The following is an 18,135-nucleotide window of genomic DNA, read 5'->3' as shown; positions in this document are numbered from 1 at the left end:
GCAAACCTTGGGGCTGAATGGTCTGCTCCTGTGTGGGATGGTGGGCAGCAAGGGTCGGCGGGTGAGGGCGCTGGCTGATACAAACACTTTTATTCACCCTGATTTTATCATTTCCTTTTTAATTGATTTATTAGGTGCCCGCTGCGGCTCAGTGGGTAGCACTCTCGCCTCTTGAGTCAGCAGGTTGTGGGTTCAAGTCCCATTCCAGGGACTTGAGCACAAAAATCTAGACTGACACTCAGTGCCGTGCTGAGGGAGTGCTGCACTGTCGCAGGTGCCGTCTTTCGGATGAGGTGTTAAACTGAGGCCCCGTCTTCTCTTGCGAATGGATGTAAAAGATCCCATGGCACTATGAGAACATAAGAAGTAGGAACAGGAGTAGGCCATAGGCCCCTCGCGCCTGCTCCACCATTCAATGAGATCACGGCTGATCTACCTCAACTCTACTTGCTTACACTATCCCCATATCCTTTAATATCCAAAAATCTATCGCTCTCTGTCTTGAATATACTCAACGACTGAGCTTCCACAGACCTCTGGGGTAGAGAATTCCAAAGATTCACCAGCCTCTGAGTCAAAAAATGTCTCCTCAGTCCTAAATGGCTGACCCCTTATTCTGAAAATTTGGTTCTAGCCTCCCCAGCCTGGGGAAACATCTACCCTGTCTAGCCCTATAAGAATTTTGTGTTTCAATGCGATCACCTCATTCTTCTAAACTTGAGAATATAGGCCCAGTCTACTCAATCTCTCCTCATAGGCCAATCCCCCCATCCCAGGAATCAGTCTGGTGAACCTTTGTTGCAAATATATCATTCATTAAGTAAGGAGACCAAAACTGTACACAATACTCCAGGTGTGGTCCCAACAGGGCCCTATATAAAGCCGGGGCCATTAGAGGGAGCAACGTGCGGCGGCTCGGCCCAGAAATCAGTGTGGTGCCGGCCTGCAAGACATCAGTAGGCCGGAGCCATTAGAGGGAGCAGTGTGCGGCGGCCCGGAAATCGGCACGGTCTCAGCCTGCAAGACTATCAGTAGGCCGGAGCCATTAGAGGGAGCAGCGTGCGGTGGCGTACCACTGCAGGGAGCAGCGCGTGCTGCTGCAGGAGGGCGACGGCTGACTGCAGTGCGGGCAGGTACAGCAGGAGCGGCGAGGTCGGGGTGAAGGAGTGGCAAGAGTTCATAGAGGAATGTGATCGGGGCCCAGGAGAGGCGAGAGCTCGGGGCCCAGGAGAGGCGAGGGCCCAGGGGCAGCACGGGCCAGTCCACACTGCAATATGTGTGCGTGCTAAGTCTGTGCAGCAGAGCTGGTCTCCAGTCATCTTGGTTAAAACTTGCCAATGGACCAAGACCTAGTTCTGTCAAGCCCGTGTAGTGCTGGGGTGCAACGGCCACCACATGTTAAAAAAATAAATGCACAGGCATCTTCCATCCTTCAACATGTAGTTCGGGACCTGGAATATTAGGTCCTTCATTGAAACACCTGTGAACTCATCCCTTTTCGGCGTGGAAGCAAGTCATCCTCATTTCGAGGGACTGTCTATGATATAATTGCAGTAAGATGTCTTTACTCTTGTACTCAAATCCTCTTGTGATAAAGGCCATCATATCATTTTCAAGGAAGAGGAGGAAAGTTTTTCCTGGTCAAAAATTATCCGTCATCCAACATCACTAAAGCAGATTATCCGGTCATTATCACATTGCTGTTTTTGCAAACTTGCTGTGTGCAAATTGGCTGCCGCGTTTCCTGCATTACAACAGTGACTTCAAAAAAAGTACTTTATTGGCTGCAAAACGCTTTGGGGTGTCATGAGGATGTGAAAGTGTTATATAAATCCAAGTCTTTAAAAGAAATATATATATTTTAGGACCTCCCCCATTCCCTTCCACCTTTCTCTCTGTGGTATTTTCATAATCAAAAATTGGGGTGCTTATCCACATTCCATGTAGTTATATATTTGGGCCAATACTGAGAGAGCAAGACTTGCATTTACACATGCTTGTCCTCACTGACTTTCACTCGTTCCTCATCTACAATACATTCAATTTAAAATCTTTGCCCTTGGCTAGAAACGCTTCCACAGCCGTGCCTCACTCTACCTTGATACACTCTTCCAGTCCTGTTTGTTTGATTCTGACCTGCTTTTCATCTTCCTCGCTTTGCACCACCATCTGTGGCAGAACCTTCAGCTGTCTGTCTGATACTTTGGCCCTCCACCTTTATAATCTTCTCAAAATCCATCTGTTCAGCCAAGCTTTCCTTTACCTTTCCTAACCTGTCGCTTCTTCGCTTGCTGCCCATTTCCTATACTTAACCTTGTGACCTTTCTTTTATAATATAAACTCTGGAATTCCCTCCCTAAATCTCTCCGCCTCTCTAGCGCTGTCTCCTCCTTTAAGATGCTCCTTAAAACCTCACCTGTACTAACATCTCCTTATCTGACTTTGGTGTACAATTTTGTTTGATAACGCTCCTGTTTTACTGTGTTAAAGGTGCAATATAAATACAAGTTGTTGTTGCATGCTATGCTGCGGTGCTGTTTTTAAAAATAGTAATATATATGTATGATTTTCCAAGTGGAGTGAGAGGAACCAGACTCTGGAGACTGATACAGGTGTCAAATTTTCGAATAAGGAGAGATTAAAGGAATGAAATAAAGCCCAAAGATTGGCAAGCACAAAAGTGCTGCTTTACTCAAATGTTTGACAAGACTTAACAGCGGGCATAGTTTCAGAATAAGGGGACACCCGTTTAAAACCGAAATGAGGAGGAATTGTTTCTCTGAGGGTTGTGAATCTTTATACTTCTCTACCCAGAGAGCTGTGGGGGCTGGGTCATTGAATATATTTAAGGTGGAGATAGACAGATTTTTGAACAATAAGGGTGTTGAGGGTTATGGGGAGCGGGTGGGGAAGTGGAGTTGAAGCCAAGGTCAGATCAGCCATGATCTTATTGAATGGCGGAGCAGGTGCGAGGGGCCCAAAGGCCTACTCCTGCTCCTATTTCTTAAGTTCTAACAGCAAATAACTTAAAAAGTGGCCCCAAATGCCCAGCAAATGGATGCAAATGAGAGATGCCCAATGAAGCAGGAGAGGAACTTTAATAATTCAGCATTTAAATGACTGGCCCCTTGTCGATAGGTATTTAAAACAGGACGCGAACGTGACTTGTTCCGTTAGTTGAGAGATTGGGTGTAACAGTTTGTAAATAAAAGAATTACTTACATTTATATAGCACGTTTCACGACCACCAGACTTCCCAAAGTGCTTTACGACCAATGAAGTACTTTTGAAGTGTAGTCGCTGTTGTAATGTTGGAAACTCAGCAGCCAATTTGCGCACGGCAAGCTCCCACAAACAGCAATGTGATAATGACCAGATAATCTGTTTTTGTTATGGTGATTGAGGGATAAATATTGGCCAGGACACCGTTACGTCCACTTGAGAGAGCAGACCTGGCCTCGGTTTAACGTCTCATCCGAAAGACAGTACCTGCGACAGTGCAGCACTGCCCTGGAGTGTCAGCCCAGATTTTTGACATAAATGAGCTACGCGTAGAAAACCCCTTGGGTCGACTTTCATTTCGGTTTGTTTTTAAATTGTCAGAAAACGATAAACAAGAAGTTGCCGTCTATCTTGGGAAAAGTACAAAATGATTACGGGGCAAAGTGGTCCGCGGGTGAACTGAACAGCGTCTCGCAGGGAGAGAAAGCAACATGTTTGGAACACCTCGCCTGATCGCGTGTCCCAGAGACTCGTTTGAAAATCCTGGTTCCTCCTTCCTCCCAATCCTGGTTCCTCCTTCCTCCCCCGTTGCTAACAGAGTTAAGTAGACCAACTCGTGATTGAGATAGTCCCGTCAACCAAGTTTTCCACAACCAAACAAGGGAGCACCAGTTTAGGAGGAGTGGCTGGGCGTGAAGGGAGGGAACTGAACCGGTATAAATCAACACTGAAACAACGCGCAGGGAACGGGAACAGGAAGAGGATTTTGACAGGCGTGAGGACCTGCCTGCTCACTAGGAGCGATGACAAACTGTAGTTTTTATCTTCTCTAAAATGCATTCTGTATGGAGATGAATGCATGTCAACCCGTACATATTTGTTGCTTTGTAAAATTCGATGCATTCCTGATGCCAGCGTTTTTATTTCTGTTTATTTTTGGAGGGAGCCCTCGCTGTTAGTAAATGGCCACCGCGGCTGCTACAGAGCAAAAAGCCACAGCATGGTAAGTGCCCATGCATGAGACCAAATGTATTTGGGTTTTGCAAACCATTAAGATTATTCAGTGTACAGTGTGTTCAGGAATGACTGGGGCCGTGTTGATTCTTCTGCTTGCTTCCATCGCAATTTTAAGCCCAAATCTCACTCCCATTTCTGTTCATGTCTTATGGATTCTGCACAACGAACTAAATTGTAATGGGTAAGGCTTGGTTGAATTTTTGGAAAGTAGTAACAACAATTTGCCTTTTTATAGCGCCTTTAACGTAAAACGCACCAAGGCTCTTCACAAGAGCGTAATCTAGCAAAATTTGACACCAAGCCACATGAGATATTGGCACAGGCGACCAAAAGCTCGTTCAAAGAGGTAGGTTTTAAGGAGTGTCTTAAAGGAGGAAAGCGAGGCGGAGAGGCTTAAGGAGGGAATTTCAGAGCTTGTCGCCCAGGCAGCTGAAGGCACGGCCACCAATAATGGAGCGAAGAAAATCAGGGATGCGCAAGGGGGATAGAGTATAAAAGCACAGAAGTCCTGCTACAACTATACAGGGTATTGGTGAGGCCACATCTAGAGTATCGCGTACAGTTTTGGTCTCCGTATTTAAGGAAGGATATACTTGCATTGGAGGCTGTTCAGAGAAAGTTCACTCGGTTGATTCCAGAGATGAGGGGGTTGACTTATGAAGGTAGGTTGGGCCTATACTCATTGGAGTTCAGAAGAATGAGAGATGATCTTATCGGAACATGTAAGATAATGAGGGGGCTCGACAAGGTGGATGCAGAGAGGATATTTCCACTCATAGGGGAAACTAAAACTAGGGAACATAGTCTAAGAATAAGGGGCCGCCATTTAAAACTGAGATGAGGAGGAATTTCTTCTCTCAGGGTTGTAGATCTATGGAATTTTCTGCCCCAGAGAGCTGTGGATGCTGGGCCATTGAATATATTTAAGGTGGAGATAGACAGATTTTTGAGCGATAAGGGAGTAAAGGGTTATGGGGAGCGGGCAGGGAAGTGGAACTGAGTCCATGATCAGATCAGCCATGATCTTATTAAATGGCGGAGCAGGCTCGAGGGGCCAAGTGGCCTACTCCTGCTCCTATTTCTTATGTTCTTACGAGTGTAGAGATCTTAGAAGAGTTGTAGGGCTGGAGGAGACTACCGAAATAGGGAGGTGCGAGGCAATGAAGGGATTTGAAAATAAGGATGTGAATTTTAAAATCGAAGTCTTGCTGGACCGGGAGCCAATTCTTTGCACAGTACTGTACTATAGAACAGTATCTCTAAAGGGTCACCATTGTCCGGAAAATGATTCTCGTTTGAAGAACTCATCAATGCAATCGCTTTGCGCAATAAAGATTTCATGCCTTTTGATGCAATGACATGTCTGCCGCAGTTTAGATTATTGCATCATGTTTGCCTGTGAGTGAAGTTTTTGGCAAGCAATTTTTCATGAAGGCACTGGCCCTTTGATTCACTAGGCTGTGCAGATTTCAAGTTCCACGTGCGTATTAGGTCATTTAAGAATGTTTTTCACAGAATTAAAAATATATTTTAGGAGATATCGACACAATGAGTTGACGGCACTTCCTTTGCTCCACCATTGGTGCCTGTGCCTTCATCTTTCTTGGCCCTAAGCTCTGGAATTCCTTCCCTAAACCTCTCTGCCTCTCTCTCTTCTTTTTAATATGTTCCTTAAAGCCTACCGCTTTGACTAAGCTTTCACCTGGCCTAGTATCTCCTCCTTTGGTTGGGTGTCTGATAACGCTCCTGTGAAGCACCTTGGGATGTTTCACTATGTTAAAGATGCTATATAAATGCAAGTTGTTGTTTTGACTGTGATTTTCTTTTGATCCCATGACTTGTATGAGCATAGCTGTAACCATGGGCCCATCAGAGAGGGGCTGAAAATTCCAGCATTTTCAGGATATAAAAATGTTTGTAACTTACTAGCCTAAGTTTCAATTCACACTTTAGTGTGCATACTTGCGCAAGTTTGCAAGGTATGTGACGTGCTGTTGCCAATGTCGTGATAGTTCCTTGTTAAGATTTGCTTTGATCCCGGGGTTCTAAAAACTGGTCATCAAATCAGCTTTGACACCATTGAGTAAAAAAACATTTGCCATCTTTATTTGCCTTTTTGTTTTTGAAACAAGTCAAAACTTCTGAAATAATAAGAGTGACCATATTAAGGCCTGGGGAAGGGTGAAAGGGACCATTAGTGTTCGGTTATTTAGCTGCTATTTTTTCCTTGCCAGTGATCTCCATATCCTCTTCGGAGGACTTGTTCAAGATTTCACAGGCACTGATCAATCTGTTAGAAAGAAAGACTTGCACTTGTATAGCGCCTTTCATGACCTTAGTAAGTCCAAAAGCACTTTACTGCCAATGACATACTTTTGAAATGTTGTCACTGGCTGTCACATTTCCTACATTACAACAATGTGTGCACAGCAAGCTCCCACAAACAACAATGTGCTAATAGTCAGATAATCTGTTTGTGATGCTGGTTTATGGATAAATATTGGCCAAGACACCAGGGAGAACTCCCCTGCTCTTCTTCGAAATAATGCCGTGGGATCTTTTGCATGCCTTGGAGAGAGGTTTAAAGTCTCATCTGAAAAACGGCACCTCTGACAGTGCAGTAGTCCCTCAGTACTGCACTGGAATGCCAACCTGGATTATATCTTCAAGTCTCTGGAGTTGAACCCACAACCTTCTGACTCTGAGGCAAGAGTGATACCCACTGAGCCACGGTTGACGCCTCACATATTATACATATGTGAACTTTGACTGTGTGTTGGGAGGGTATTTAACTGCAGGGAGCATCGTACCCGAGCCTAATATTCTCATCCAATGTACACATGCACTTCCAGCAGAAGTCACTGCATAAGGATCAGTAATGAGGGCATGGGCTGTTTCTCTGCCTTCCTTGCCACCCAGCCCAAGGCACTAAGGCTGATAGTAGCGTCGGTTCTGCTGTCCCGGCTGAAACCAGCTATTTTTTTTCAGTACCTATTGAAAGTTTCTTTTTCATCTTTTGTGCCCCTTTTTCCCTCCTGCCAGAGGCTGTGCAAACACAGAGAAGAGAAAAAGCCACTCAATCCAACACTAGATGCTGCACAACTTTTATATGGTACTTCCCTCCAGGCGGGAATGATTGTTCGGAGCAATGCTACAAAATGTTGTTCTGAGGTTTGGAACATTATGGCAAGTCAGTGTTATCAGACCTCTTGCGCCATGTGGCTCTCAAGGGTCAGTTGTGCAACTTGTAGAACATTGATGTAATATGCATATCCTAAGTGTGCATGGTTATCACGGGCAGCCACCGATATCAGGCAAATAGCGGTAATCAAATGCAAGTCATCATAGGCAGTCCCTCTTGCTTCCACACTAAAAATGAGTACTCAGGTGACCGATGAATTCATTTTAAACCGTGGAAGATGCCTGTGCGTGAATTCTTTTAACGTGGGGTGGTCGTTGCACATCAGCCAACACATGGGCTTGACGAAGCAAGGTCTTGGTCCAGTGGCAAAGGGATCCAAGACGACTGGAGACCAGGCTCTGCCGCATGTGCCAATACATACACACAAACTCAAACATACTCCTACTGTCCTCCTTCCCACAGGATACCTTTCTACGTGGAATTCATAGTGCGCAATTTGAGCCTCATGACCTCAATGCAAGTACCATAAGAGTCAGTTCCAAAGGCACCGCATATTAAGGGTGCCAGCTATTTCGGGCAGTGTCTGTGTCAGTTTAAAAGGGGTGTGTTGACAGTCCCGGTTCATTCTGTGTCTGTTCAAAAAAAAACTTGGGTTAGAGAAGAAGATGCTGCACCACCATAACATGGCTACAGCACAGAAGGAGGCCATTTGGCCCATCGAGCCCATGCCGGCTCTCTGCAAGAGAACTTCAGCTAGTCCCACTCCCCCATCCTTTCCCCATAGACCTGCAAATTTTCTTTCCTTCAGGTACTTATCCAATTCCCTTTGGAAAGCCATGATTGAGTCTGCCTCCGCCACCATTGCTCCAGTTGGTTAGTCGATTAATGAGTAACCGTGGGCTGGAATTGGAAACCAGTCAGCTTCTCTTTTTTTTAAAAAAATGTTTTAAAAGAAAGTCATTCACGGGATGTGGCTGTTGCTGGTGAGGCCAGCATTTATTGCCAATCCCCAATTGCTCTAGAGAAGGTGGTGGTGAGCTGCCGCCTTGAACCGCTGCAATCCTGTGTGGTCAAGGTACTCTCACAGTGCTGTTGAGGAGGGAGTTCCAGGATTTTGACCCAGCGACGATGAAGAAACGACCAGCAATATATTACGAAGTTCCCGTTCCCTTGGTGTCTCTGAAAGACGATAACACTGTTTGGATCAGGATTCGAGTTCAGATCAACTCTGTGATGGACAATCTAGTATGTCACTGAATTACCGGGACTCAAGGGATGCTGTTTAAAATCTACACCAGGGACTCTTGCAGGAGCAGTGAGCAGGCTTTATAAACATTTGGGGCTGTTCTTGATAATACAGTACTTTCGACAAACCTATTTTTTTTGTCCAACGTTTGTAGCGGCCTAATCGTGTTAACACCAATGTACCCGCTATAAACGGTGGGGGCAGTATTTCAACAAACTGCTTGATTAAGCGGGAAGGAGAAAAGAAAAGGCAAGCTAGCACTCTTTTCTTTTCCTCCTCTCATATTCTCGTTTCTCTGTATATTATACAGAAGTTGGATTGTCTTGGCTGTTGGCGTTCTGTAATCCACGACATTTCCGATAGATTTAGTGTTCTGCAACCTTTTGAGTGTCACCTGGGGCGAGACTCTGATGACACTGACTTAGCATAATGTTCCAAGGCACAGACCGGGGTAACCGTGGAGCAAGTGCAAGCTTGTATGGCAGAATTGTTTAAAAAGTCATGATCAGATTTTTCTTTTCCTGTCCATTAAGGGTACGGGTACAAAGTCTGCCAGGCAGGCCCAGCGCTTTGCTTACTCATGGCCCTAAGAAAATGGATGCATTCAGTATCCCGTGCTGCCAATGGTGTTGTGCCTGTAACAACAACAGCAACTTGCAATTACATAGCACCTACGTAAACTCGAGGTGATCCAAAACTTGGCTGCCCGTATCCTAACTCACCCCAAGTCCCGCTCACCCATCACCCCTGTGCTCGCTGACCTACATTGGTTTCCGGTTAAGCAACGCCTTGATTTCAAAATTCTCATCCTTATTTTCAAATCCCTCCATGACCTCGCCCCTCTCTATCTCTGTGTCATGTATTCAACTGTCATTGTAACCCATGTATAAACTGACCTAAGTTGTACACTGTGAGAACATTGACCACTAGGTGGTGAACTTGTGGGAGACACTCCTAACCTGGACTTTCAGGTATAAAAGGGGAAGCTCCACCCGCTTTCATCACTTTAGTGCTGGCTAATAAAGGTTACTGGTCACAGAGTATGGGCCTCATGTGCATTTATACTGTATAGTAAGGACATATTACTCTGTAATCTCCTCCAGCCCCACAAACCCCCCTGAAATGCCTGCGCTCCTATAATTCTGTCCTCCTGCGCATCCCTGATTGTAATCGCTCCACCATTGGTGGCTTGCCTTCTGTTGCCTGGGCCCCAAGCTCAGGAACTCCCTGCCTAAACCTCTCCGCCTCTACCTTGCTTTCTCCTTCAAGACTCTCCTTAAAACATACCTCTTTGACCAAGCTTTTGGTCACCTGCCCTAATTTCTACTTATGCGGCTCGGTGTCAAATTTTTATTGCATAATACTCCTGTGAAGCGCCTTGGGACGTTAAAGGCGCTATATAAATACAAGTTGTTAATGTAGTAAAATGCCCCAAGGCACTTCACTGGAGCGTTATCAAACAAAGTTTGACACCGAGGCCATGAAACGAGATATTCCGACAGATGACCAAAGAGGTAGGTATTAAGGAGTGTCCTAAAGTAGGAGAGCAGTTTAGGGAGGGAATTCCAGAGCTTAGGGGCCAGGCAGCTGAAGTCACGTTCCCCAATAGTGGAGCGATGAAAATTGAGGATGCGCAAGAGGCCAGGATTGGAGATGCGCAGAGATCTCAGAGGGTTGTAGGGCTCGAGGGGAGAGGCCATGGAGGGATTTGAATACAAGGATAAGAATTTTAAAATTGAGCCAGCAAAGGAAAAGGCCACAGCTTAAGATGGTATCCTCTGCTGCTGTGAACACTTAACACTGCCTTGTTTGCATAGTGATGTCAAAGCCAGCATTATTGCTGGAGGGAGCTCTACAATGTAAAAGCAACAAGTTACACTCCGCACCCCTTCTCGCTCCATGCTCCGAAAATTTAATTGTCACAGTGCTTTGTGTTGTTTCAGAACACCCCTTTCTAGTAAGAATTGAGATTTCCAGTTGATCCTAGCTCCTTACAGGAAGGTCCCAATCTTTGACCTATGGAATTCCTCCTCCCATCCTCCTTCTCTTCTCAACATAGTGCCATGTACATTGTTGGCATTTTGCAATTTGTTAATTGAGTTCAGTGTTTTTGCATGACCATTCTAGAATACTGTCACTATCCTCTAGGCTAAATGTTTTCAATACTACAGTGAGGAGGATACTTTAGATGATTCCACTGGAAAGAAAGATGCCTTTGTTTGCATATTCTGTTGGAGTATATTACAGTAACGTTCCTTTTTATATTAGTCTGAAGGGCCCCTGTACATACTCCAAAACTGGAGCATTCAAACTATGAGAAGAGAGGTCTTTTTTTAAATTCTAGTGATTTGTTTTCTCTCTCTCTCTCTCTCTCTCTCTCTCTGTGTGGCTCAGTGGGTAGCACTCTCGCCTCTGAGTCAGAAGGTTGTGGATAAAGTCCCACCCCAGGGACTTGAGCACGCAAAATTTAGGCTGACATCCAGTGCAGTGCTGAGGGAGTGCTGCACTGTTGGAGGTGCCGTCTTAAAGATGAGATGTTCAACTGCCCTCTCGGGTGGATGGCACTATTTTGAAGAAGAGCAGGGGAGTTATCCCCGGTGTCCTGGGCCAATATTCATCCCTCAATCAACATAATAAAAACAGATTATCTGGTCATTATCACATTGCTGTCTGTGGGAGCTTGCTTGTGTGCAAATTTCCCACATTACAGCAGTGACTACACTTCAAAAGTACTTCATTGGCTGTAAAGCGCTTTGAGAAGTCCGGATAGTGGTGAAAGGCGCTATATAAATGTAAGTTTCTCTTGCTCACTTGCTCTCTCGCTCCTTCGCTCTCGCGCTTCCGCGTTCTCGCTCTTGCTCTCCTTTCTCGCTCGCTCTCGCTCCCCGCTCTCGCTCGCTCCCCGCTCGCTCCCCTCTCTCGCTCTCGCTCCCCTTTCTCTCCCTCTCGCTCCCCTTTCTCTCTCTCCCTTTCGCTCCCCTTTCTCTCTCTCCCTCTCGCTCCCCTTTCTCTCTCTCTCCCTCTTGCTCCCCTTTCTCTCTCTCTCCCTCTCGCTCCCCTTTCTCTCTCTCGCTCCCCTCTCCCGCTCGCTTCGCTCTCGCTCCCCGCTCTCTCTCTCTTTCTCCCTGCCCCCTCTCTCTTTCTCCCTGCCCCCTCTCTCTTTCTTTCTCTCTCTCTCTCTCTCTCTCTCCCCTTTCTCTCTCTCTCTTTCTCTTAAAGGTGATGAATCATGGTCGTGTAGGGGCTCTGTGAGCATTGGCTGCCTTTTGCTACCTTATCCAAGTTGCCAGCTTTCATGTGTGAGCCTGGTCAGCGAGTGTCAGAAGACTGTTCGACTGAGGAGGGCATCACAGCTTGGCCTGATCCTGTCGACACCCAAAATGTACACCAGCACTTGTTCAGCAGGACCGCTGAGTAGTGATCGGGACTGGGTGCTTACAACTCATTTTTGTTGCAGTATTAGGTCAACAATGCTGAGGCCAATCCTAGTATCCCTGCTACTGCTGAGAGTAGCTAATGTTGCTTTTTGTAATGCGCTTAGTGCGGTGCCAGGGTTGCCAGTTATTAGCATGCAGGTCTTCAATATTTAGCAGCAATTCCAGAGTAAACATGTTAAGAGTCAACTAGTACATAGAATGACATAAAATGTACAGCACAGAAACAGGCCATTCGGCCCAACAGGTCCCTGCCGGTGTTTATGCTCCACACGAGCCTCCTCCCACCCTACTTCATCTCACCCTATCAGCATATCCTTCTACTCCTTTCTCCCTCTTGTACTTATCCAACTGCCCTTAAATGCATCTATGCTATTCGCCTCAACTTCAAGTAAAAAAAACCCTGACCTTTCCCAAGGGCTGGTCTTGGTGAATATGGCAAGTTTACCCAGCAGTTGCTGCTGGCTGCCAAGACCCCACATAGGAGCTCGTAGTTCCAGCACTCATTGGACGTAATGTAAAAGCAACTTAACTCTGCATACGCTAACGGTCAAGTCTGGGATACTCTTGATTTGTATGACTAACTTTTGCACAGGGCAGTCCACTTATATATAAAAAAGACTTGCATTCATGTAGCGCCTTTCATAACCACCGGACGTCCCAAAGCGCTTTACCAACCAATGCAATACTTTTTGAAGTTTAGTCACTGGTAATTCTCATCCTTATTTTCAAATCCCTCCCAGGCCTCGCCCTCCCCTATCTCTCTAATCTCCTCCAGCCCCACATCCCCATCCGAGATATCTGCGCTCCTCTAATTCTGCCTTCCTGAGCATCCCTGATTATAATCGCTCAACCATCGGTGGCCGTGCCTTCTGTTGCCTAGGTCCCAAGCTCTGGAACTCCCTGCCTAAACCTCTCCACCTCTCTTTCCTTCTTCAAGACGCTCCTTAAAACTTTCTTCTTTTACCAAGCTTTTGGTCACCTGCGCTAATTTCTATTATGCCTAGGCCCCAAGCTCTGAAACTCCTAACCCTCGCTACCTTTCTTGCCTCCTTTAAGACGCTCCTTAAAACCTACCTCTTTGACCGTCACCTGCCCTAAATTCTCCTTGTGTGGCTCGGTGTCAAATGTATTTGTTTTTGTCTTATAACATCCTGTGAAGTGCTTTGGGACGTTAAAGGCGCTATATAAATACAATTTGTTACCAACTGATCAATTTGGGCCTTGGGGAGGCGTGGCTTCCAGAGGTGCTATTTGCATTCGATATTTGTGTTGAATACAGCGTTATTTCTAAATAGTTATCAAGCTGATCTGGGTGCATCATCATCATTATCGGCAGTCCCTCGGAATCAAGGAAGACTTGCTTCCACGCTAAAAATGAGTCCTTAGGTGGCTTAACAGTCAAATATGAGAACCACAGTCCCTGTCACAGGTGGGACAGATAGTCGTTGAGGGAAAGGGTGGGTGGGACTGGTTTGCCGCATGCTTTTTCCGCTGCTTGCGCCTGATTTCTGAGACTCCAGGTGCTCAGTGCCCTCCCAGATGTGTGCTGTGCTGTGAGGTTGCTGCTTGGCTCCTGCTGTCCGCTAGGGGGAGTCATAGCAGTGACTCACTGGTTACAGTCTCACATTTCTAAATAGAGGAGGTAAAATGCCCTTTGTTTGTTGATTTAAAACAAAAGTTCAGATTACACAAGGAGAAATAACCTAAACATTTCACCACAAGGGCTATATCCTGCACATTTTGTAGTGGCTTGGAACACTTTGGGGATATTCTCAAAGCAGTCTGTGCTGAAACAGAAACATCTCATTGTTTTCTTAAATCTTTGCATTAATTGTGATCACAAGATTAGAATGCATAAGGAAGGTCATTCAGCTCTTGCCTCATCTTCCCAGAAATACCTTGCAGGCCTCCCATTCTGCCATCCACTTATTTGCTAAACCATTGCAGTGTTTTCACCTCCAACAACAACTTGCATTTCTGTAGCGCCTAAAAGTGTCCCACGGTGTTGTGCGATAGACTACCTCGCCCAGAGGCCATTCCATATCTTGATCACTTTGTGTGAAGAAGCATACATACATCGGATATACGGCACAGAAAAAGGCCATTCTGCCCAACCAGTCCATGCCGGCGTTTATGCTCCACTCGAGCTGCCTCCCGTCTTTCCTCATCCAAATCCATCGACATAACCCTCTATTCCCTTCTCCCTCATATACTTGTCTAGCCTCCTCTTAAATGCAAATATACTGTTCGCTTTAATCACTCCCTGTGGTAGCGAGTTCCACATTCTCACCACTCTTTGGGTAAAGAAGTTTCTTCTGAGTTCCCTATTGGATTTCTTGGTGACTGTCTCATATTGATGGCCTCTAGTTACATTCTTGCCCACAAGTGGAAACATTCTCTCTCTATCCACTTCATCAAAACCTTCCATAATTTAAAAAACCTTATTTCCTGATATAACCCCTAAATTTGCTTATTACCAGTTTCAATCGATATTTTTACTCTTTTTTTTTTTTGCAAAATGTTTGCAAAAGGGCAAAGTACTTGCGTACACTCACTGACCATGTTAACCATAAAAGATTTTATTTTGTTTTGTGAACCAATCATCACTTCTTACAGAAGGGGAAAGGTCAGTTGTGAGCAAATTAAACATTCTATCTACCTGGTAAATGAGCTGAGCAGTACCAGACTTGTTGTGGTCGGGTGGGATTCATGGGGGTTGTGGCATGTTGGTACACTCTCATCACTAGCCTTAAACTATAATGGCCCCAAAAGAATGACTTTACTTTTAAAGCTGTTTTGCTGATATCTAGGCTCCGACATGAAGAATAAGAAACTTGAATTTATATAGCGCCTTTCACGACCTCGGGGCACCCCAAAGTGCATTGGTGGCAAAAACAGGAAGGCAGATTATTATCTGACTGGTGACAGATTAGGAAAAGGGGAGGTGCAACGAGACCTGGGTGTCATGGTACATCAGTCATTGAAGGTAGGCATGCAGGTACAGCAGGCGGTTAAGAAAGCAAATGGCATGTTGGCCTTCATAGCGAGGAGATTTGAGTACAGGAGCAGGGAGGTCATACTGCAGTTGTACAGGACCTTGGTGAGTCCTCACCTGGAATGTTGTGTGCAGTTTTGGTCTCCTAATCTGAGGAAGGACATTCTGCTATTGAGGGAGTGCAGCGAAGGTTCACCAGACTGATTCCCGGGATGGCAGGACTGACATATGAAGAAAGACTGGATCAACTCGGCTTATATTCACTGGAATTTAGAAGAATGAGAAGGGATCTCATAGAAACATACAAAATTCTGACAGGATTGGACAGGTTAGATGCAGGAAGAATGTTCCCGATGTTGGGGAAGTCCAGAACCAGGGGTCACAGTCTAAGGAGAAGGGGTAGGCCATTTAGGACCGAGATGAGGAGAGACTTCTTCACTCAGAGAATTGTGAACCTGTGGAATTCTCTACCACAGAAAGTTGTTGAGGCCAGTTCGTTAGATATATCCAAAAAGGAGTTAGATGTGGCTCTTACGGCTAAAGGGAATGGAGAGAAAGCAGGAATGGGGTACTGAATTTGCATGATCAGCCATGATCATATTGAATGGCTGATCATGCAAGGCTCGAAGGGCTTACTCCTGCACTTACTTACTATGTTTACGACCAATGAAGTACGGTCACTGCTGTAATGCAGGAAACGCGGCAGCCAATTTGCGCATAGCAAGCTCCCACAAACATCAATGTGATAATGACCGGATAATCTGTTTCAATCGTGCTGATTGAGGGATAAATATTGGCCAGGACACCAGGGAGAACGTCCTGTGCCATGGGATCACATGAGAGGGCATACAGGGCCTCGGTTTAACGTCTCATCCAATAGATGGCACCCCCGACAGTGCAGCACTCCCTCAGCACTGTTATGGAGTGTCAGTCTAGACTTTTGTGTTCAAGTGTCTGGAGTGAGACTTGATCCCACAACCTCCTGACTCCGAGGCGAAAGTGCTACCCACTGAGCCACGGCTGACACAGCTAGTCTGTTGAATTAGGTACAGGATGGCGTTTACAGCCATTGAGCTGCGGGTCATTGATGTGTCTGCAGAGGTGAACGGACAAAAGTTTTGGGGTGGGGTGGGGGTGAGGGGAAACGACACTTTACGGCAAATTGGGGGCCACATGTGTGAAATTTTCTGCACCGAGAAGGTCTGTCACATTTATACTGGGGAGGTAATTTTTTATCTCACTATATTATACGTACTTTCCAGCACGACCCATTAGGCTGTCAGGAGTAGGAAGCCTGCCTGATTTTTTTTCCCCTCTTGATTCTCCCTCATCCAATTGTAGCACCTCATCGTCTGCTGTGGCTCCGATCAGTTAACTTGGATTAGACCAGGGATCTTTCACGATATGTTCACTACCTCACTGGACACTGCCGTTACCCGTCAGGCCATTGTAAGAACATAAGAACATAAGAACATGGAACAGGAGTAGGCCATCTAGCCCCTCGAGCCTACTCCGCCATTCAACAAGATCATGGCTGATCTGGCCGTGGACTCAGTTCCACTTACCCGCCCGCTCCCTGTAACCCTTAATTCCCTTATTGGTTAAAAATCTATCTATCTGTGACTTGAATACATTCAATGAGCTAGCCTCAACTGCTTCCTTGGGCAGAGAATTCCACAGATTCACAACCCTCTGGGAGAAGAAATTCCTTCTCAACTCGGTTTTAAATTGGCTCCCCCGTATTTTGAGGCTGTGCCCCCTAGTTCTGGTCTCCCCGACCAGTGGAAACAAGCCTCTATCTTGTCTATCCCTTTCATTATTTTAAATGTTTCTATAAGATCACCCCTCATCCTTCTGAACTCCCAACGAGTAAAGACCCAGTCTACTCAATCTATCATCATAAGGTAACCCTCTCATCTCCGGAATCAGCCTAGTGAATCGTCTCTGTACCCCCTCCAAAGCTAGTATATCCTTCCTTAAGTAAAGTGACCAAAACTGCACGCAGTACTCCAGGTGCGGCCTCACCAATACCCTATACAGTTGCAGAAGGACCTCCCTGCTTTTGTACTCCATCCCTCTCGTAATGAAGACCAACATTCCATTCGCCTTCCTGATTACCTGTTGCACCTGCAAACTAACTTTTTGGGATTCATGCACAAGAGTACTCAAAAGAGTTTCATGCACAAGAGTTTCATGCACAAGGTCCCTCTGCACCGCAGCATGTTGTAATTTCTCCCCATTTAAATAATATTCCCTTTTACTGTTTTTTTTTCCCCAAGGTGGATGACCTCATATTTTCCGACATTGTATTCCATCTGCCAAACCTTAGCCCATTCGCTTAACCTATCTAAACCTCTTTGCAGCCTCTCTGTGTCCTCTACACAACCCGCTTTCCCACTAATCTTTGTGTCATCTGCAAATTTTGTCACACTACACTCTGTCCCCTCTTCCAGGTCATCTATGGAAATTGTAAACAGTTGTGGTCCCAGCACCGATCCCTGTGGCACACCACTAACCACCGATTTCCAACCCGAAAAGGACCCATTTATCCCGACTCTCTGCTTTCTGTTAGCCAGCTAACTCTCTATCCATGCTAATACATTTCCACTGACTCCGCGTACCTTTATCTTCTGCAGTAACCTTTTGTGTGGCACCTTATCGAATGCCTTTTGAAAATCTAAATACACCACATCCATCGGTACACCTCTAGCTCCAGCTGATTCATTTTTAAACAACAACAACTTACATTTATATAGCACTTTCACAGGATCATATTCCAACAGAAATCAACACTTTTAAAGGGATTCTTGATACTTGAATGTTAATTTAATATGGATGCCAACTTAGGGAGTGCTGCACTGTCAGAGGTACTATCTTTTGGATGAGTGCGCACTAGGTCCGGCTGCTCTCTCAGGTGGATGTGAAAGATCACATGGCACTATTTCAAAGAAGAGCAGGGGAGTTATCCCTGGCCAATATTTATCCCTCAATCAACAAAACAAAACCAGATTATCTGGTCATTATCACAATGCTGTTTGTGGGAGCTTGCTGTGCACAAATTGGCTGCCACATTTCC

General features: G+C 45.7%; 1 protein-coding gene across 6 annotated transcripts in view; it reads left to right on the top strand.

Annotated features, from left to right (window-relative positions):
• The first annotated feature begins 3,557 nt into the window (after nucleotides 1-3,557).
• hps4 (HPS4 biogenesis of lysosomal organelles complex 3 subunit 2) overlaps nucleotides 3,558-18,135 on the top strand; it is a 43,155-nt gene continuing 28,577 nt past the window's right edge. For all 6 annotated transcript variants that reach the window (XM_070888031.1, XM_070888029.1, XM_070888032.1 and 3 more), the window contains exon 1: nucleotides 3,558-4,225. In XM_070888031.1, the coding sequence (XP_070744132.1) occupies nucleotides 4,185-4,225 (41 nt within the window). In that variant the 5' untranslated portion in view covers nucleotides 3,558-4,184. The remainder of the gene's footprint in view (nucleotides 4,226-18,135) is intronic.

Source organism: Pristiophorus japonicus, chromosome 8, assembly GCF_044704955.1.
Source record: "Pristiophorus japonicus isolate sPriJap1 chromosome 8, sPriJap1.hap1, whole genome shotgun sequence".
Taxonomy (NCBI): domain Eukaryota; kingdom Metazoa; phylum Chordata; class Chondrichthyes; family Pristiophoridae; genus Pristiophorus; species Pristiophorus japonicus.
This window is presented reverse-complemented; position numbering and strand designations above follow the sequence as displayed.